The sequence below is a fragment of the Pholis gunnellus genome, assembly GCF_910591455.1.
Source record: "Pholis gunnellus genome assembly, chromosome: 13".
Classification (NCBI taxonomy): Eukaryota; Metazoa; Chordata; class Actinopteri; order Perciformes; family Pholidae; genus Pholis; species Pholis gunnellus.
This window is the reverse complement of record NC_136540.1, coordinates 8290612-8313722: the sequence shown is the minus strand read 5'-3', so window position 1 is coordinate 8313722 and position 23111 is coordinate 8290612. Positions and strand designations below refer to the sequence as shown.

At 40.2% G+C, this 23111-nt stretch overlaps 1 protein-coding gene across 1 annotated transcript; it reads right to left on the bottom strand.

The window, feature by feature from the left end:
* Positions 1-2851: 2851 nt before the first annotated feature.
* On the bottom strand, positions 2852-22596 carry b3glctb (beta 3-glucosyltransferase b). The gene is made up of 15 exons (XM_079171284.1): positions 22457-22596; positions 20315-20352; positions 20169-20208; positions 19835-19944; positions 13226-13302; positions 12981-13092; positions 12677-12813; positions 12174-12237; positions 11638-11754; positions 8990-9059; positions 7645-7758; positions 6595-6694; positions 5999-6118; positions 4698-4842; positions 2852-4345 (listed from the first exon to the last, which is right to left on the bottom strand). The coding sequence occupies exons 1-15, from the start codon at positions 22515-22517 to the stop codon at positions 4220-4222; spliced, it is 1431 nt and encodes a 476-aa protein (XP_079027410.1). The 5' UTR covers positions 22518-22596; the 3' UTR covers positions 2852-4219.
* Positions 22597-23111: the final 515 nt, after the last annotated feature.

Sequence of the window (23111 nt, the reverse complement as noted above, 5' to 3'; positions counted from 1 at the left end):
ACGCCATTAGAGCCCCCTTTGGTCTCAGTTTCGTGTCCACATAAAGAGGAGGTGCCAAGAAAGCTGTTAGCCGTGCCTTGTTTGCATTCAGGCCGGCCGAAGGGAGCAGACAGATTAGCGAAACTGAAATGCTTCAGATGTGACACCAGCACTGACTGTGTTTACTTCGAAGGATGCGCTTTGCTCCCGTCTGTCTTCTCTCATATATCATTGGCTATCAATGACACAAAAGAAAAACCCAAATAGTGGCTTCTTTGAACCTGGACCAGCTGATCTGAAAAACTTTGTGGACGTACAGTGAAAACAGAAAAGCACTCTTCTTTTCAGGCTTCCCAGGAACTCTTGGAGGGGATTTCTTCAAACTTGGCTCAACATTTTTATGGACAGAATGTTGAACTAATTAGATTTGGGTGGTCAAAGGTCCCCGTGACCTCACAAAACACATCTTTGACCACAAGCCAAGCATGAATATGCCAATTATGCAACCCAGTTTCACGGCAGCTTGTGAAATAGTCGCGCAATTAAAATCTAGCAATTAGCGTACATGGACACACAGGTTTTCCTTTTTTTTAAATCTTGTGTCACGGAACTAATACCAAATAAAAGTAAATTAGGATCCTTTTCATGGTGTATACACAAATTAAAAGCAACTACGACTATGCAACTATCAGCGTTGCTGATATTGTTCATATCTTTGAGGTGATCTGCGCGTGCTTTGAGAGCAATGAATTCTAAAACATCAGAAGCTGTTAGCGCTGTAAAAAACACAATTTGAAACAAGCTTCTTGCACACTGATGTTTATAAGTATTAGAAATTAGAAACAGCTTAATATCTAAATGAATCACCTGAATGGATTAATAAAACCCTCATCACGTCCGTTTTCAAACTCGGCCACAATAAGTAAAGAACTGTTATTAGACAACACACCACACATGGCAACAATACCAGTTAAAGTGTTTTAAGTGGCGCACCGTTATACATTTAACAGGTCACTAAGTATCAGAACTTCTTGAGGATGAACTGACAAATCATTTTCAATTGGAAAGGTCAGTGGATCTTTTCAATGGTGGAGAATAAAGCTTGGTGCACATTCCACTTATAGCCACACACCTGCGATTAACTAAAAGGTCAGTCGTGTGGCTGGTTTCTCCATAAAACAAACAGCCTTTTTAAGTGATCGTCAGTGAGTAAATCATGTGTGCGGCATGGATAATAACATTTAAAAAAGCCAAGACGCTTTGAGAATGTGAATCATACACTTAGGCAGAGTGGTCTGAAAGGGACAAGTCAGGCCTTGTACATCCATTTTCCTCTGGAACCCTCCTTAAATAGATCATTTAATATGAAGATAATAAGATGTACTGTTTGTTAACATGAGCATATTTGAAAGCGGATTCGATAACTGGACATTGTCAACATGCTGAAGATTGTGTGAATGCGTTTTGCAGAACACGCTCAGGCACCTCAAAGCTCGCCGTTGAGCCTCCACACCCTGGTTCTGTTTGGGTCACAGATTGTGCCTTTAACACTCCGATATCTGCTCTTTAATTGGATAAATGAGCGATCACAAAAAAGATTAGTCTTCGATTAACTGTGTCCAATTTCTCTTTAAAAGATAAGAAACGTAAGTAATCAATCAGAAATGTAGTGAAAGCTAAACAAACACGACAGGAGAACCTCAGTGACAGGAAGACCAAACAGTACGAATATCATTTGACATGCAGTAACTGTCGACAGACGAAAGCAACCGTGACTAAATCTTTTCATGAGCAGGCTAATAAGAACCATCTGTGTGTTTAACCTGATTGATTTACTGGTCACTGATGTAAACAGGAAGACGAGGGAGCACTGAAGGCCGAAACTTGAGCGATGCTGCTGCGGACTCCCACAGCTGCTTCAGACTCAAAAGAAACATGAGCAACAGCTGTCAAACTGTTTCGTTTGTGAACCGCAGAGCTGGAAACGTCTCCTGTGTGTGCTGTTGAGAGGGAGAGCCCTCTGGAGTTTATAACATCTCACTGGATTAATGACGGCGGTGTGTGTGTGTGTGTGTGTGTGTGTGTGTGTGTGTGTGTGTGTGTGCATGCGTCTGTGAACGAAAGTGGCGGGCAGTGGAACAGACGGATCCATTTTGGACGTTGGGCGTTGACAGAGACATTTACACATGAAACGTCAATTAAAAAGGCCCAGGAATGCACGACATCCCTGCAGCTGCAACCTGATATGAAAGTTTAATAAAAGTTTAATAAAAACTTCAACTTCTAAGAGTCAAGGCGAGCAAACATATCAATCCCGTCTTGCTTTAATCATTGTTTGAAGCATTTTAAAACAGACACCGTTAACAATTTAAGCACCATGGTGACATGAATAGAGTGATCTTTGTATTCATTCTCTCTGCGAGGATGCATGTTGGATGCATATCTATGACAATATGTCATCTGGCCGGACATCACACAAAGCCTTCAAGAGAAACCGTCACAACGGGAATGTCACTACCGGCAGTCAATGTCCCTGTTGCTACAGTAACTGATGTCACGGTGACATGATACAAAAGGCACTTCACGGTTTATGAGATTCTGGCCTCAATGAGAATGACAAGTCTGGAAAACTGAAAGACCCGCACGCACACGCACACGCACACGCACACACACACACACACACACACACACACACACACACACACACACACACACACACACACACACACACACACACACACGATCACTCTGTAGTTATTTTAGAGAAAGACAAAGATAATTCTGTCTTCCTTCACACAATCACGTCTGTTATGAGGAAAAAAAAACCAAACTTGCACAAAAAAAAGTTTTGTTCAACACGATGGATATTTTATTTTGAAACGATCGAAAAATGTAATTTAACAGGTTTTCAGCAAGCGTGCAAAAACATTTACATATTCATAAGAACAGCTCCGAGATTTGAACAGCTGTGGTTGTAATTACTTTTACACCAATCTACAGCGACTCAACCACAAACATTATACAAAACCCCACCAGAGACTCATTTGGTTAATGATATTCCATTTGGTAAACAAACAAAAACATGTACACAACTTTTTATGCACAATTTCAAAATATATAAAATGAATTACAAATTAAAAAGGAACAGTTTGATATTTTGGGAAATCTAAATCTCGGGAAGAAAGAAGAAGAAGAAGAAGAAGAAGAAGCATATTTCGAAAAAAGTGTGTTTGCATGAAAAAAAAATGAACACAAAATTCTCTAATATTACTGGAATACATTGTTTCCATCATTAGGAATGTATGGTAAATGACTCCTTTGTTAGTTGTCTCTATTCTTAGCTTACATGTTTTTTAAGCGGTCTTCGTATTGTTACCTGTTTAGTAGTATTTTATCTAAGCTGTTGCCTGATTTTGTGTTTTGTCTCCCTTGTAGAGATTGACTTAACAGGCTAAATAAATTAAATAAAACAAAATAAACATCGACTTGAGACATCCTTAATATACAACAGATATCAGATCAGATCACACAAATATATCAACACAATCTTTCTTCAATAAATTAAACATTTGGGTTCATGGTTAAAGTTTAGCTTCACGGTAAAGTGACAGCAGTAATAGTCAGACATCCACTCTCACGATCCAAGTGGCAACCGGTGTGGCTCAATGTCAAATCAGTGATCACTTTCAGATCCAGTCTCTGTAATGCCTGACAGACAGTGCTGAGGTCCACAGGAAGTCCTCCAGCTTCTCGAAAAATGTAAAGTCTCCAAGTCTGTAATTCCTGCTAACAGACAAATGTTTGGCGGCAAAAGGAAAGACACGAAGCCATCTTCGAATCCCTGACGTATACAGGAGCCTAAAGCTACTCATCCAGTGGAGGCGGATAAACATTTGTATTCACTCAGCAAGTTTGTCTGTCTGCTGTTTGGTGCTTTTAACAAAGCTGGTTCTGTTGATTTAATCATACGGTCTATGCACAGGCCATTTAGGCAAATAGTTGGGCTAAATTAAGCGAGAAACCTCTGTCGAGTTGCAAACTTGGTTGGTAATTCTCTGCGACCACTTTAACACTACACACACTCATTTGATTTTGTGTTGACATACAAAATATTGATCAATGCCGGTATTATGGTGGTTAAGAATTATGTTTCAGGGCGCGTTTCGCTGCTTTTAGCTCTACGCAGTTGTGCATATTCAGATTCAGTGTTTGTCTCCACAGTATTGTAAACACAGTGTTTCTACAGTTCATCTCGTGGGTGCGTGTCCTGCAGCCAGCGTTTGAAGACGATCATGGGATCTATGTTCCAGTGCTTGTGGAATGAGACAGCCTGCTCCAATGTTTCGGAGTAGTCATATGGTCGAGCCTAAAATATCAAGAACAAATGGTTTTGTGTGTATGTGTCTGCGTGCATGTTTTTGAGGGTTTCTCCAGGTCAATTCAATATCCTGTTCTAAAAGCCTGCATAACCCACAAGGCAGACTTTCTGTCTTTTCCAACCTACATTGAAGAGAAATATGAAGAGATCAGAGCATCATCTGACACTGGATAAAAGGCTACATTCTTAATCTGTCTCCCATCGGATGGCCTTTAGCTTAATTAGTGGAACAATACAGTCACAGTATTAATTGCAGTTATTTCCAATTATTTAACAGTTATTAGCGGCTGTCCTCACAATCATATTAAGAACACATACTTGTGTGTGTATTGTTCCCTACCTGGTGGAACAGTGGACTGTGTGTGATGGGAACACGCAGGAAAGTGAAGCACCTGCCCAGCACCATGTCATCAGGAGCATCGTCACTGTAGCAGCGACAACCACTGGAAAGTAGCATGGAGACCGCCGCGCGACTGAGCACCATCCTGCACACAGAACGCAGATATAACAATGGGAATTATCTTCACAAAAATATATATACGGTACAAGCTTTGTGTGCCTTGTGTGTGATTGTCTGAGGAAAACTGATGTGCTGTTTTTGTTTTTAATCATGCAATCAATGAAATGAAAGGTTGAACAGATTTGGTGTGTTTCAAAGAGGCAGTGTTCCTTGAATCTTGGAGTGAACATATTCTTATATGTACATATATCAGCATGTCCATGGATCACGAAACACCTGCTTAGTGCGTCAATACTATCAGCGCTTCCACCACTGTTTTTTTTCTTTTAACATGTGGAGCATTTAGCAGCTAAGGAGCTACATTTGCCTCAGAGGCAGAAAAAGAGAAAAAAAGGCGAGTGAATATCGGGCTAACAATTGTTAGGTGGCCAGAAAACTAATGATAATGATCCAAATTAATGATAATGATCCAAAGTAATGATAATGTTGCTCTGCACGTGCTATATGTGTAAATAACAAGTTTGTCTTGGCTACATACAAGAAGTCATTTCATCCATCATTAAGGTGTTAAATTCAAGTCATTACTGATAATATTTTAAAATGCATAAAATGTTTCCATTTCATAATTTGAGGCACTGATTTGAAATGGCTCTAAATTTCGAAATATTCAATATTTGCTGAAAAGCAGCATCAATGACGTTTTGGGACAAGTAGACACAGACTGTGCTGTACAACATATGTAACACTGTCAAACTACATTAAGCTGTGTTAAAACCTTACATGGCAGCTTCATTCCCCATAAATGTGTTCAGACACAAAGTGAATTTAAGCGGCAGCACCGTTAACATACAAAGTCGATGGAAAGATGTGAACTGACAGTTGAAAATGTTTCAACTCATGTGCGCGTGTCCTGGAGGGTTTTATGAATCTGCCTCATAAACATATAAAATGAGAAAAAAAAAAAAAGGAAAAGGACTGGAGGGAAATAACAGAAAGCACCAGTTTTCAGCCAGAGGCTGAGATGAGCACAAAAACACAGACACACTCCCACAGAGGTGGATGGTGTGTCCCGTTGATAATTTACAGCTACCGTCTTTGCAGTTGATGCATTGCCTGCTGAGGCGAATAAATTCACGTCTCAACATTTTAACAGCAACGGCTCTAACCACCGCAAGCCTCACCCTGCTCCTCCGGTGGTGTAGCTGTATCCGTTCAGAAGCAAGCTGTAGCCGTATCTCTCCCCCAGGCTCACGGCCTCCTTTGGGTCGTAGCATCGCAGCAGTCGCCGCAACCTGGGTAAACTATGGACGGGACAAAAACCAACAGACGGAGAGACGCAAGGGAGGGAGTGAGGTGCATGCTGTATGTAGACACAAGGTCCTGGCTACGTCAAATATCCATAATAACAGACTTCACAGGGTTTTTAGAGGATCAAAAGCATTTCTAAAGTTGTCTGTGCTGCCCCAAAACTACTTCAAGGCTTTTCTCAGACCTGTGTGGGCATGTACAGATTGACATCTCTCTCACCCTCCAGCCAGCTTTTGTGGCAGACGTCAGTAAATTACACCGTTACCATTTTAACTTGGTTCATGAAACCGAGCAGAATCGTTAGCCAGCAGGTGACCTGTGTGATCTTTAAACAAATCTTTAAAAGATGTCAATTGTTCTTTAGCCACCACTGCAACTTCAATCAAAAAGCATTGATGTTTTTGTTGATGCGATATAATTACTAAAGCTAGGAATGGTGGGTTAAAACAGAATCTCTTCTCCCAGTTACCTGATGAGTGTATCGTCATCAACAATAAGTAGCCAATCAGTCTTTGGCACAGCTTTACTCAAGAACCGCCTCAAGATGGCAAACGTCTTCCCACAATGCCCTGCAGGGAGACAACATGAACAGTGTAAAAAAGCTGAAGCAGGTTTGAGGCTCATGAGATGCGGTGCGGTGCGAGCAGCACTCTTTCTAATTCATTAGATATTCATATAATAAAATCCTGGCCAGGCCGGCATTACGTCGACTTACCTACCTCCACAAAGGGTTAACTCCTTCATCTGCCATCTGGTTGAGAAATAGTTTATGTTTGTGTTCGTATTCGCTTTGTTCCTGCCTTCTTCATATGACGCAATATGGTTGCAGGACCGCAATCCAATTAGTTCAGTCGGTTTCAGTTTTCCACCTCCGGCCAGCAGCAGCACCCAGCTGCTTCCATAAACTTTGTCTCATCCGGAGAGAAAGAGCGGGCAGACTATACGGCAGGTAGATGTATTCCTAAAAATAATAACTTTATTCTCATTAAATTACAACTTTATCATTGTAATATTGTGACTTTTTCCTGAAATATTAAAAACCGTATTCTCGACTCCTCAGAGAACACAGATATGTGGGTTTTGAATTTGCAGAAAGGGTTGAATCCGTCATCTCTGCACCACCTTAAACCGTCTTGATTCAGCCATTTCAAAGGTAATATGCGTTTAATAAATCACAGCTTTGTATTATGCATGAGTGTTATTGAAAACACATATTAAATACTTTATAAATGAGACCAATTAAATGAATGTAGGCGGAGTGAACAGGCGCTTGTTTTTTCCCCCTCTCATCAGTAAAACAAACACAATGTACGCTAGCCTTTCACATTAGATTAAAGGTTATAATTCATCAGAACAACACAGACATTCAGGCTTCCTCGTGTAGCACAAAGGGGTACGGCAGATATAAATGTTAAATAAAAGTCTGTGGAAGAACTTCCGCAAATGTATTTGGCAACCCTAATAAAATCTCCTGCAACCCGACCCAGTGCTTGTGAATGACCGTTCTGGATCAGCTCACCTCTCTCAGTGTTGGGCACTCCCAGATTGATTGTGGGTATGGAGGCATCAGTGACATCGCTGTAATACTCTAAAAACTCAGCATCTTTCTCCCAGGTTGCCTTCACGACTGGTACTGTGAGGAGAAAGGGGAGAGGGATGAACAGAGACCGGGTGACAGAGAAGACACATGCAGAGCTCTTAATTAAGCCGATCTCCGAGTCCCTACTGCAAACCTGCAAACTCTAAAGGACGAATCAAATAAAGAAGGATATCTACCACCTCTGACTGAGGGGGGAGAAAACCATCAGGCCGTCTTTTAAAAAAGACACTGGATAACTACTCTCACTGCATTTGGATCTGGATAAGAACACCATCTACATTAAAACTTCAAAATGATAACTGCCAGTCATAATCACACACTATTCCTTTTGGTCCAGTACATTGTGACAGCTTGCTCTGCAATTCTAATCCGGAATTCAAAGTAGCAGCCAACTCAATCACACACTGTTCTTTCTACTTGTTTAAAATAGCCAGTCCAGAACTACTGGCTCTTTTTTTTTTACCCTAAAAACAGACGTAAATGTTTTGGATAATTACACAAACTGTTGCAATTTCAGCCGACAGTCTAGATGAGGATGTTGGATTTTAAAAAGGTAGTTTCCCCCCCCCCCCCGACAGGTTAACCGCGACCGAATGACCAGCAGACTGTTAAGTGGCAGTAAACAAAAAAGAGGCAGTGACAAATTAAAAGTGTCAAGTAAAACTTTTTGCAGCTAAATGTCCTGTAATTTCCATTTCATTTCCATCTATTCAGAATGAAGATAAACTGCGAGTTCATCAGTTTGGCTTGCGAATGTGCTGGTCGGTGTGTTGTTTAACAACAACAACATGATTACTCTTCACTTCCCCCTTACAATGAATAAAACATTGTAATATTGTGCTTAATAGGATTCATTCATTACAATAATGCCTCAGACGACAATAATGTAACCGAATGTCAGTGGTGGAAAGTAATTACAAATTGATTTGAGTTCTTTACTTCAGTAATATTTTGAGGTACTTGTACTTCACTTTCCTGTTAATGCTACTTTACAATTAAACTAGACTATATGTCAGGAGGACATTCTGTTTAACCCCACTACAGTTATTTAATAGATGTAGTTTTTAATTAACTCATTTTCAGATTAAGATTATTTAAACTGTACCATGTTTCTGCAGAACGGGTCACTTTACTTTCAAGAACATTCAGCTGATAACACCTCTGTATTCATTAATGTATTGGTACTTTAAGTTAGGTTAAGGACCTGTGCACCACTACAGAAGATAATAGTTTTAAATGAATTAAACGGTCGGGAATAACGCACATCGTTCCGAGTGGAATTTTTGGCAAGTTTTCACAGCAACGAATACTTCTTTCCTCGACACCGGATCTCCCTAGAAAAAAAAGAAAAAGAAAAACAATGTTAATCTTCATTAAAAAAAAAAAAAAATGATGCTTCATAGGTACAAAATGATTTAAATAAAGTTCACAGGTGAACACAAACACAGTGTGAGCTGCAATATACAGAACGCAACAGACCTAAAGGTGAGTCGGGAAGGCAAAATGAGGCACACTAGTTCCTCACAGTACTCTCATGTATTATTATTAGAGCTGTGAAAAATAACGCGTTAACACGTTATGATTAAATTACAGGATTAATTCGTTATTTTCTTTTAACGCATTTGCAGAATGAGCTTCCAATATACCCACAATTGACCGTTCGCCCCCTTAGTTACTGTTGCTACGTCGACAAAACTCCCAGGACTGTGAACCCTAAAGCATGGCGAGGACGGGGACCAGCGCTATATCTGTCAGTGTCAGTGATACGTTTTGGAGTAATATCTCCGCGATATTCTCCGGATCAAGGCAAAAGGGACTGCAATATGCAGTGGAAGGATATATCCAAAACATTAAGATCACGAAGGTGACACAACAATAATCGAAGCAAAAGCATACAGGTCTCAATCAAAACATCTCTAATGCAGTCAGACGTTAGCTGCTATCCAAACAAACACATGTAACAGACTGTGTCTCATGTTTGTCCTTTCTGGTGTTGAAGATATGTCCCATCAGCGTTGCCGTAGAGAGGGGGCAATTCCCGCCTCTAGGAAAAGGGGCGTAAACGTAAACGGGAAGACGTTATCGTTTCACCGTAGCACTACCAGCCTAAAGTACCATCTCAACGCGACGCATGCGTTGGTCGGTGAGGGGAGTTTAAGTGGAATGCGCCAAACCACCCTCACTGAACAACGTAGTTCCCTCACTAAGTCTGCCTGTGACAAGTTGACTAGCACAGTTGCCAAATGGATTGCAAAAAGCTGTAGACCGATTAATATTGTTGAGGACGAGGGGAAGTTTTGCGAGTGGCAACGGGGGACTCGAGCATCAAAGCACCGCAAAGACGCACAATAATGACAAAAATCGGTAATATGTGATTAATCATGATTAATCCACAGAAACCTGTGATTAATTTGATTACAATTTGTAATCATTTCACAGCCCTAATTATTATCATTTAAATACTAATATCCCTTTTGCACTGAATTCCCAGTTAAGGTGTCGCCTCTTATTCCAGATGATTATCAACAGGAATGGGGATGTTATTACTTTTTATAGCTTTCATTTTTGATTTGCTACCCTAACAGAATAATTAGTAACACCACTTATTCCTGCAAGCACATGATACGCTCTAGAATATTCATGTGTTCTTTGGGACAGATGGTCTCCAAATTTATGCTCCTTCTTTTTAGGAACATTTGCAACACAATTTGGAAAAATAGGAGTTATCGTATTAAGTCATGCATACAGCAAAGTGTAGGTAAAGGATCACAGCAGCAAAAAGAAAGGGAAAATAAGCACGTAAGGTGTTTTGATTTCTGTTGAAGGGGGATGAATGATTGAGATAGTATACTTATGTGGCACTAAAACAGATGATTAAGTTGAGATTCCCGGTTTTTAGTAGTTAGTTAGTTAGGAACTAGGGTAAAAGCTCAACGTGTGTGTAGAAAGAGTGGGAAGAATCCAATCTCACTTTGGTTACATCTGGGGCTTTAAAGAGTAGTTTTGGTTTCTTTCAATACCAGCTTGTATTTGGTCACATCATAATTAAAATCATGTCCGTAACCATTCTGGCATAAGAGAGTTTGTGCTCAAGATATAAGGTCTACTTAACTTTGTAATTCCTTCAAAAATGTTGTGACATATACGCAGCAAATCTTGGTTCTATATTTCAGAAGTACAGACTTTATGATTTGATCAGTTCTGTCTTGTAAATGTACATTGTTTTGTGTCCCACCTTTCTTCTGTAGTCTTATGTCAAACAAATGCCGCAGTACTCACTCATCCCACTTTCTACTTGTTTTCCTTCAGCCTTCAGCCTGACTCACTGTTTGACATTTAAATAGGCCGATTACTGTAATTTGATGTCCTGCTTTTAATGATTACCTCGACTAAAATCTATCCATACCCACATTATTTATTCATGAAAGTTTCATTGAGAGGAAGCATCTTTTTTGCAGTAAACCTCATTACATTTGCACAGTTACACACATTCACACCTGGAAGCTTTCCAGAACAACCACAGTCTGCTCCACTGGTGCAGTTGTGGTTAAGGGACCATTTACCCTAAGCAGATTTATCCGGCCGGTTCCGAGGATTCAATCCACGACCTCTCGGTCACAAGCTCGCTTTTCTAGCCTTAAGGCCACCACTGCACACATGAGTAGTGCATATTCACTCCAGGTAACACTACAATGTTAATTGTGTTTACCTACTAAATATCTTATGCTCCATGTTGTTACATTTCATATTCTGTCCGTCGAGAAAATTAAACTCGTCCATACGACATACAATGGCTATAACAGACACTTTGATCTACATACCCTCATATCACAAATGCATGGTCACACATACACAATACCTTGCTGCAAATACAGTGATGATAAACAATCAATTAATAAGAGTTGTACATACACAGTTGGGCAGGTAGGTTGTAAATGTCGTAGCACAGTTGTCTCTCGTCTCTGTACAAAACTCTGGAACTGCTGTCAGCTTTGGACCATTCCCTTCCTCCCAAATGTACAACGCAACCTCGAAAAACAGAGACAGGCATGAAGACAAAAACAAGCCTCGGGGGGGGGGGGGGGGGGGGGGTTCCTCAAACAGTCATTATTTTTTTAAATAACAAAAGTACACATCCTTAGGCCCATTCAGAAGTACAGCTCTTGTGTGTGAATAATAGGATTGTAGATCTTCGAAAAGCTGCAGGTATAGAAAGCTGAAAAGGCCTTTTTAAGGCTAGCCAGTCGCTGGAGGAATAGTGTGTCTATCATTTTATCCAAGCAGGCGTACTGGAAGACAACACTGATTGTGCTTTTCACAGCATGCAGCTGTTGAGGCGCAAAGTAGAATTGAACCACAACGGAGTCTTTACAACAGTTGTCTATTTCAGTAATAGGCAGCAGATGACACACAGATTCACAAAGCTCCGGAAATCTGTTTCAAAGTACCTCATGTTTCAAGTCGATAGTGAAATCTGACTTCAGAGGCTTGTGTTGGATCCGCTCCGCGAGTCTGAAACACATAATAGGGAAAGATGTTGAAAGAAGAGAAAGGGCAGAATAGAAGTATCCCTTTGAATCCTGTTTTGTGTTTTCGGCATTAAAAAAGAATTAGCAAAAGCTCCAGATTTGAAAGATTGGGATGCAGAGGTAACTGAGTCTGTGCTCAATAGATCAGTAGAGTGCCTGTTTAGATGGCAGAGACAAACAAATGTGATTGTGGATGACATCTTTTCTTTTCATGTATCGTGGACTGGGTCTCTCACCTCTGCATGTGCTACTTGTTTATATTCATTTAATTTAGGTTTCTACACCACGTCTTGTAATAGTGTCTGCTATCATTACCCTGAAATGTGAGGAATGAAGAAAAAAAAGGAAGAAAGAAAGAAAGGAGAGAAACATATTCGAATATACACACACACACACACACACACACACACACACACACACACCTCTGGAGCAGCGGCGTGCTGAGAGCCCAGCCTGCTGCAGGGTCAGGATAACTAAAGGAACCGGGGTCTTCAGAGAACGCATAGTGGTGGATAATGGAGGGCTCGTTGTCATGGAGACGCTTACCCAAAAACCATTCCTTGGAGTGGCAAAAAGGTGCACAGGGCAGGGTGATATAAAAAAACAAAGTGGCTCCGTTATTTTCTAGGCATCAGTGCAGGAAACTAGATCATCATCATCAGGACATTCATTTAGCAAAAAGTGCAATGTAAAACATGTCGTCAGTGGCTGTCACGGGCATCTCACCTCTTGGACTTGATATCTTTGGAGGACCTGCAGCAGATTAGGCAGCAAGACGCTGGTTTCCTCCTCTATGAAGAAAAACCAGGATGCCGATTGGCCATAAGTGGCAGAGAGACTGGAAAGATCCACACGACGTCGTTAACTTTATGCATTTATTTCACCCCACAGGAATCATTGCAGCTAAATTAAATTGAATCTGATTTGATTAATTTGTTTGTCATCTCCAAATATGTGTCTATAAGACTCACTTGGGGAGCAAAGGGAGGATACTCCAATCCCCTTCAAACTCTGACAGCTCATGGAGAAGAAGAACAACTGGAACTCCCTGCATGAAACAAAACAATTGAATTTGAAAATTAGTGTGTGAGTGTGTGCACCTGAGGGATGGGAGATGAGAGTAAAACTAAGTAAACAACAATGAGGTCCAACTGGCACGTTGTGCACAAAAAAAAAAGAACAGAAGTACTTGTGTGAACAGAAGTACTCCAATTGAATTTGAAAATTAGTGTGTGTGTGTGTGTGTGTGTGTGTGTGTGTGTGTGTGTGTGTGTGTGTGTGTGTGTGTGTGTGTGTGTGTGTGTGTGTGTGTGTGTGTGTGTGTGTGTGTGTGTGTGTGTGTGTGTGTGTGTGTGTGTGTGTGTGTGTGTGTGTGTGTGTGTGTGCACCTGAGGGATGGGAGGTGAGAGTAAAACTAAGTGAACATTGAGGTCCAACAGGCACGTTGTGCACAGAACAAAAAAGAACAGAAGTACTCTGAATGAATTTTACGAGTAAAACAACAAATAGGAAGTAAGTGTTGCTCCAGTGTTCCTGGAGATGTCCCAAAAGTATTCGTCACTATTCCTTTGTTCTAAAATTCCTAATTCCTTGCAAAATGAAACAAGAAGTCACGATGTTGAGTAACTCCTTGGAGGAAACATGATAGATGCTCCACTGACATGATCTGGCAAATACACCTGGACATCCTGGTGGGCGTGGAATGATGAGGGCTTGATCAACAACATGTTGAGTAACAACATTATGCGCATCCCGCTGTGCGGAGGTTCATAGAGCTTTGAGTGTAGTTCTGACAATGGCATGCTGAAAAAGAGGGCGAATGAAGGGGTTGATTCAGAGGCTCCTGCTTTATGACCTCCTCCTCTGTCAGTGACTCATACGGAACTCACAAATCTCGTCCACGCAGCTATTGTTAGCGGCGCTGACAGAGACACAGTTGTACAACAGGGCTGTAATGTAATTTATCTACACATTGCACTGCATCATTCAGAGAGGCGTTTGTTCTCTAGCTCGTCCTCCTTGGTATAAATGGGGTGGACAAAATAATTAAAATACCTGTCAGTATAGCGCGATGCAATTCAACAGCACCACAAACGCACTGACTATTACGACCTTCATAACAGGCAGGATTTGTTTAGACTACATTAGTTTAAGCAGGCTGAGCTGTACCTAATAAGTGTAACTGATAAAAGTGACATTTCAGACTTTAGAAAAAGGTAAAAGAAAGAATCTTTCATAGTCATCCTCTAGCCAGAGTAAGAATACAAATAAACAAATAGACTTTTTGCAAAATATACTCTTTTAAATGAAAATGCTGACTTGATTACACTAGACTAAAAGTATCGCCAAGAGTATTGCAATTCAACCTGAGGGGACATGAATGAACATACAAAATGCCTCGGCAGTCCATCCAACAGGTGTTGAGATATTTCAGTCCAGACCAACGTGTTAGACGGAAAGAAAACGTCTCGTAGAAGAGTCTGAATGTTTCAACTGTCGCATTTGTTCATGCAAAGCTACAGTTAAGACAAAATAAAATAAAAAAAGTCATGCGTCTGACGAATCTATTATTTCAATTAAAAGCATGAAGAACACAACGTTTTGGTTGTGTAATTACAGCAAACGCACATGTAATAATAATCACAAAACAGTACATTACATTATGTCCAATCACACATCCACACATTGGAAGTTCACATGCAAGCACACCTCTTTCTCGGGTCCACTTTTTTTGAATTGTGAGGGTGTGAAACGGGGTAGTTACCATCTGCTGCATGTGTTGTAGTAAGATGTGGGTGAAAAGAGCTGAGCGGAGTAGCAGCTCTATAATGGAGGTTGGATGATGAGGCTGGAAATACGCAGCATTGGCACTGATGTCTCGGATTAAAAGCCTGCATTTACAGCCAGTAACAATAACGCAGTGTGACAAGGCTGTAAAAAAATGGTTTATCTCTCCCATGAATCTGTGTAAACAAAGCATTAAAACTGAAAAACTGCTGCTCATATGACCGAAATCGATGATATGCTGGATGTCAAAAAAAAAGATTTAGTGTCAACAAATAAAAAAGAAAAAACAGCCACATGTCTGACATGTGGCTTGTCAGAGTTGACCTTTAATCCCTGCCTCCAGTAAAAAATGAACACTTGATTATACGTCAGCCAAAACCATGCTTGACGCACAACCTGCCCTCATTCAAAACAGCTTGCTACAATCAAGGTCCATCTAGCTGTTATAAACGTCGCACCTAGAGAAAGCTTTCATTTAACTACCTCACTGTGACCACACACACACACACACACACACACACACACACACACACACACACACACACACACGCACGCACACACGCACGCGCAGAGATGATTGCACACATCTTACCGTGCTGATCATGAAACTTCTCTCTTATCAGCACTTTCAGAAGCCGCAGTAGCAGCTTTCACAGCATGCAAGTCTGATTTTATATTCATTCTTATATTTGACACAACCTCTCTCTATTCCCATAAAAATATTAATTCATTCAGGTGTGAGACAGCCGTTTTAGAGAATGATCATTTATGAATGAGTGCTACAAGGAGAATCTTTTATTTTACATCACTAGTGCTTCTCTTGAATGTTGTGTATATCTCTTTTCCATTCATTTCTTTTCAAACCTCTTATTCACTTCCAAAATTGTGTTCTAAGACATGGTGGACCATCTCAACCCCCAAAGAGCCTCTTCATTTACATAATATATATATATTTATGAATTATTAGCAAATAATACATTTTGATGAAATTGGTTATCATGTTAGAAATGCTGTGTGTAAATCACTGCATTGTAAATGCTCTAATGCTACTTATAATCACATCCTGTTATATTGATTAATTATTGATCATATTACATCTCCACTAAAAGGCCGCTGTACGTTACTGATTAATCAGTCATTGGTGGTTTATTCCAGCATCTTCCTATGAGAATACTGAGTGGAAATCTAAAAACATATAATTTACCAAGAAAACCTGCAGAACAGTCATTTTTTCCTCCATGAGAAACGTCTGCAACATTCTCTGAGGCTGCACAGGTTCACAAAAACCATCTGAGAGTATTGGATGTAGCGCAAGAGGCGAAATCCAAAAACGTCGTTATTCATAAAAAAGAAACCTCTTGCTGTGTGCGCACACTAGTAACTGAAAACAGCCCAAAGCTAGCTGGCCAGGTTAGTTTTTTTCCCCCATGCACAGCAGCTATATGCACTATTCTTCCAGCCATTTAATAATCTGTGATTCATTTGGGAAACGTCCTAGCTGGCAAGAAAAGAAATATCCAGAGCCTCCATCCTACTTTATATCTAATCGTTCTTCAGCTGTCTTCATCATTCTGAAACCACAACGCAACAAATGTGGAGGATGACTCCTTTTCAAGTTGCTGAACTCAAAGATGGGTTGGGTAGTAACTTGGCGTAAACAGCATTACTAATCTTGGAACCTGTTTTTGAAGCTGACAAATCTGCTGCTCGGCTGCTCGGCTGCTCTAATTGCAAATCAAGGATCCCAACAATAAAGTAATTGTTTTCTTGAACATTAGGCCAACAGAAGATCATTTACTTAATTAAATTAGATTTCTTTAGGGAATAGCAACGTACGAACAACCCACCGGTCCAGTCAGAGACTGAGAAGAAATGACAAAAAGAGGCTGTGAGTGAGTCAAAGGGAAGCTGTCAAACTGGTGAGGAATAATAGGATTTAGAAAAGTGAGGGCGGGGATACATATGTGTTTTTAGTGTAGTGTATGAATGCTCTTCAGAAGAACGGTTATTTAACAAACTATGAACGTAGAGTTTGTTTTGTGTGCATTTCATAACCATCAAAACTAAACTGAGGCTTCTGGACGTTCTCACAAACTGCATTTTCTTCTTTTCTGTCTCTCGGGTAGGAATTGGCGCGGAAACACCTCAAACCACCGACTGGCTTCAAAACAAAGCAATCATAGACATGTCAAATTAATTCACAGTTCCCACCTTGTCCCTGGTGACTCACTGATGAGTTCGCAAACAAAGCCCGTGTGAGTCCTTCCAGCTGCCACACCACATTTGTTACTGCTGGCTGCAGTGTGATTGCAGAGGTCTCCTCGCTTAACAAAGACGACAAAGACTCAGACAGAGGTTGAGGGACTATGAAACATGATCATTACTAAATCATTTTGAATATTAAAAAAAACAACTACATATTTCCTGCCTTGACAGCCAAAACAGATCACATCCCAAACACGTGAGGCGGTTAAGTTCAGTCGTCAAATTAGTCAAAAGGAAATAAAGATTTCTAAACAGTCAGGGACTTGAAACCATTTCTCATATGTCACAGTAGAAATCTTTTCTAGATTGAAAATTGCTTTTGATGAAAAGTCTGCTTGGCTGTCTTTCTATTTCACTGTACCCATCATCGTCAAAGGAAAAACAACAATTCTGAGCATCGACTGCAGGCTGTAATATGTCCATATGCCTGTCATCTCATTTCCCCCGGGTCTCTGACAAATCAGTTTTCACAGGTACTCTGCAGGCACATATTAGTAAATAATTACAGCATGAGAGCAGAGAGCTCAGTTCCTCTCAGCTTAGGTGGGGGAGTTCTGTGGTAAGGAGGACACCTATTGGTACCACTGTAATACCACAGCAGTGCGAAACTCTAAGTCATACTCCCAAAGTCACTGATTACACATTAAAAATTAAACTGTTCACAGCATTATTATCCTGTTATTGCAAGCACACCACATTGCATGCATATAGTAGACATACGCGCCGCCTGTTTGAGCCCTTAATGGTGCTCCCAAACAAGAACAGAACTGCTGCTTGAAAATCTGCCTCAAGCTTTAATATTACTAAATTATTTATACTATCTGAAGGGACCACATTAAATAAAATGAGTAGGCAATTTACTTTAGAATCATATATTATGTTGCATTTGTTAAAATTCTCTTTACATGCCGACAGCAATCAATACATCAAATGCTGTGACAAAAAAAAAAAAAAAGGAAAATAAATCTGTTGTCTGTGGCTGTCACAGGACTGTAATAAGTCGAATAATTTCATTCTGGATGGTCTCTACCTGCCCATCTACGCACACTGTGTGCACTCATGGCACGTGACCGGAATCTCTTCCATAAGGTTAGGCAGACAACAATTGTTGTTATGCTAACATGCTAGCTTGGCAGCTGTGAGTGCTAACAAAAGCCACGTCCCTAGCGGTAGCAAAGCCGCTAGCGTGGCTCAAAATATAATAAAGTAAATGAACCAATCCATTGTGAGATAATCAATTAGGTTATTCAAATTGAACTCATTATTTTGTTTCCAGGGGCCTGTTTCAGAACAACTTGTTCACCGTGAGGTGAGGCAAACTCTGGGTTTTCAGTTCCAGGGAGAGAGGTAACTAGATCTCTGGTTCAGTTAGCGTGGTGACAGACTGTGAACCTAACCCGCTCGTTGGCAGGTTTTCTTCCCTCCGTCCCTCTAACAGAGCCAGAGATGCTGTTTTATTTCTTCATTCAGTCAGCCCGCATCAAAGGTTTCTGTATGTCTGAATCAAAATCCTGGTTGGTTACTATTTTGGTACTCTGGACTATCTGAAGTTACTGCTTTTATGGGTTGTCGTTTCTTTGAGCAGCATTTTTCCGCCCTCACATTCAAATATTACACAGCGGCAAGTCACCCTCAGCTCAGAATAAAACCTCTGTATCTCCTCCTTTTCGTAAGTGGAAGATTGTTTTTTTTTAGATACATATAGAACACTGTGACAGCTGTCACGGATTATATGTTTATATATCATAGTGAGCAGAATCATGGTGCAGCTGCTGATGTAGTTTGAAAGTGAGTTTTAAAAAAAAAAAGGCTGTGAATAGTCTGAATGTGTTTTTCCAGCAATTCTGTGCCTGTTTGAACAGATTTGTTGAAGCAGCTGAAATAAAGGCCCTGAATGCTGTTGAGCCAAAATCCAAATAGATTTACAATCTACAATTTCAGAGCTACTATATTCAACTATATTTTTCAACTTCAGTTTGCCCCTTTGCTTTTCCCCATCAGATTAGATTAAAGCTGAACAAATACATTTAAAATGAAATGCAGATTCGATTATTAGACCACTTTATAATCCATCATCCATTTAGGAAATGTCGGTCTGGTAAATGATGAATTAATACTGAATAAGACAGTATTGTGTTATCTTATTGACTCTTTTCCCCGCTTGGTCTCAGGCTTTATTTTTAAAGAAATGTGCACAGTTCGTACATACAAGCATTAATATTTTAACATCTACTGGATTAAATGGAGGTTCTTCCTGTTAATAACCTGTTCCAATGGTGAATCGTGGTATCAGAGCTGTATTGATAAAGGCTTTTTGAACATTCGCCGCTCACAAGCTATCTCGGTGTGAACAAACTCTGATTAGATGTTCTGGAACCTGAAAACTCAGATTTTCCCATCTCAAGGTTAGTCAACTCGGAGTTCAGGCTTCAGGATCAGAGTTTGTTAAACCTGCTTTCTGAAACAGGGCCCAGAGCCAAGATCTAGACCCAGCAACGGGGGCTCATCCAGTGCCTGCCAGATGTTACCTGTCCCAGCTCAGCTGCCTGCTGAAGAATCTCCACCTTCCTCTGACCACCTCGGCGGGCGTGGAAGGAGTTCCTCTGACTCTGGATCACCAACACCACGTCCGACAATCCTGAGGAAAAAACATGCACAGAAAAGCTAGAGCGATGACAAAAATTAGGAAACTCGAAGAGACATGATGATGCAAAAAAAAAGGGAATTTGTGAAATATACTTATTTGTTTTCTTGACAGGTAAAACGCACAGTGATGACTTTTTTGTTTTTGCAATATGCACCAAATAATTGATTTGCTGACAAGAAATATCAGACCATCTGCAGTAAAACCCCTCCACTCACCAGTAGAGCCGCGTGGTGTGAGCTCCTGGGGCTCTGAGGCCTGCGGGGAGTCGAGAGGGATTATCATTAAATCTGACGGCACACTGCTGAGCTCACATGGAGAAGCAGAATCACAGCAAGAATCTGGGGGGGGGGGGGTCACTTACATGAGCACGACCTGTAGGTTTGTCTTCTGCAGAGGCACCTTGAGGAGGACGCAACATTACATCATCAAAATGCATTCATTTGTTATGCTGACATGATTAGCCAATTCATCTTTAAGTCAATTTGACGACCAATGGATCGATTAACAACAGATGTCGTACTTGGACGATTTGATATTGTTTTTGGAGTGAATACGTCATTTTAAAACTGATAGACACATTAACCAACAATGGAAATAAGTAGCCCATTAATAAGCAAATATTTCCATGTCAATATTCGTGTCTTCACTGGCACCACTTTGCCAACTTTTAACATCTTGACACATCTGTCAGAGCATGACATGCAATGGTGCAAGTATAGCCCCACCAGTATAGATTAAACGCAGTAGTAGAGTTATTTCTGCACCAACACCTCTTATCACCATCAACGAGATAAAACCGAGACTTTGAAGCCACAGATAAAAGTTGCTACTCAGTATGTAGGATTTGTGGTGGTAAACATATCCTACTCATGAGAGTCGACAAGTATAATGATGATGTATAAGCATGTCTGTCCATCTATGCCAAGGGTAAACATATGGCAGGGAAGTGCAATTGTGCCATTCTTTAAAGTCCATTAAAAATGTATCTGAGATAAGCTTGATGTAGCTGTAAATGATGAAATCCTCCTGACATCTAAACAAACACTTTTCATACCTAAACTGGAAAAAACAGGCATCGCTCGCTTAGTTTTCAGACTGGAAAACAATGAAGATTGGTCTGGACATGTTGAATTTCTCCTGATGAAGCCACCAAAACTGCTTCTGAAAGCTGTCAAACTGAGGCGAGAAAGAGGCTGGACTGCCACTCACACAGGTGCAGGTGATTTGAATTAATCTGGCTGATTTGATGTGTTCTCTATCTATATAGAAAGCACTGTATGTGTACCACCAAGGGGGGAAACAAACCAACAGGTGCTTATGTATGGGTAGAGCTGTAATGCTATAGGAGGAAAAAAAAATAAACATTGAAAGTGAAATTTCATTAAGAATATCTACCGTTGTGATACATATCTGGTTTTAGTATATATTCATATTATTAATATATGTACCCCAATATCAGCCTAAAGGCCTCTTTCACAGTTATGGCAGGGAAAAGCACAAGAGTAATTAATAACATTAATGATTGAGAGCCCCAGTAAAGCTGTAAAAAAGTGTATAATATGCAGCTATCACATGTCATTAATTACACTTGTGCCTTTTCATATAAAAAGGCAAAAAGGGTCTATAGCAATAACATGAAGGTCTATGACAATACTAATGATATATGCGTTTGTTAAAACATTTTATTATAAATTCACGTCTAAAACAGGTTACGCATTTCCAGCGTCTAGTTCAAAGGCCCTGCACACCCATGTGACACCCCCACAGGTGTTTTCACTTACTTTGATTAGACCTCTTCTCTTCTCTGTTGGCCTGCATAGACAGTGTTTGATTGACGTTTCCCTCAACCTCCCATTAGATGTGTTGCTCCTGTTAGCTCAGGACAACTTGCACCTTAATCACTCACCAGTAATGTACGTCAGAGTTTTGCTGACATATTAAACGCCCATCATAAATCTGAGTATAGTCCTAATTAATGGGTGCACAGGGCTTTTCATTTTTACATGATTGCTGACTGATATTAATGGCAAACAATTATATTGATGTAAATGATCTGCAGGTTTTTATTCATAACTCATTTCAAAGACACGGTGACAATTATTCTAAATTATACTAAATCTTACACATTGTCCCTTTGAACAGCCTCTTGTTTACCCCTCATTACGTCACCTGTGTTGGTGGTGTGTCAAGTTATCCACAATTAAATCCCCGTCTGTTTTGAGTTTCAAAATAAAACAAAGTACGCAATATTTTGTAGCAAACCAAGGACCAAGCTATCACTGACGAATAACTCGAGTGGTAATTTAGGAATAAATACATCTATTGATACATTTTTCGAACTGGAATGCGCTCAATGTCTTGTAAAATTATAAAATAACCTTACTGTGAAGGCCAAACCGAACCACTTCCGGTATTTTTCAGCCTGCCTTACATAGTGTATCCTGTTTAGTGCTAGCGGTTTAGCTAACGGTATATGTCTCAGTAGGGCATGGACCCCACTTACCAAGCCAAAGAAGAAGCACAGCGACCAGTTTGCATCCGTTCACCACATTATAAAGGGACATGGTTCCCCTGGCTGCTGTTTTACGTTTGAAATCACCGTCTTGTCATGGCTACCTGGAGGAAATGGTTAGCTACATTCCCATACAAGCAGAACTCTGTGTCTGACTGCAGAGCGTGTTAGTGCAGAGCTATAGCGACCTCTAGCGGTCACTATTATACTAGGTTACTACCTTGACATACAGAACTGTAGTTTATTGTGCTACAGTACACTAAGGTAATATTCTGTCCTGGTTATTCTGATATAACGAAATATATCATGTAAGGTATACTAATAGACACTTTTTTCATGTTCATGCACAGTAAATTGGCATCAAGTAGGACAGTTGTATTTACCTTCAGTTGTGGACCATCATTAATTTAAGTACAATTTTGAATTACTGGATTTAAACATTGTTATTTCGGTTATAACATTACACAGAGCAATTACCTCACTGCAGCCTATTGTTACCTAGAAGGTACTTATTTTACATACAAATATGATAAATATATAATGTATAAAAACGGATAAATATATATTACACACCTATATATATTTAGTATTACAAGTAGGCCTACATTGTGTAGATAATACAAATATAAATTTATGTCAAATAACA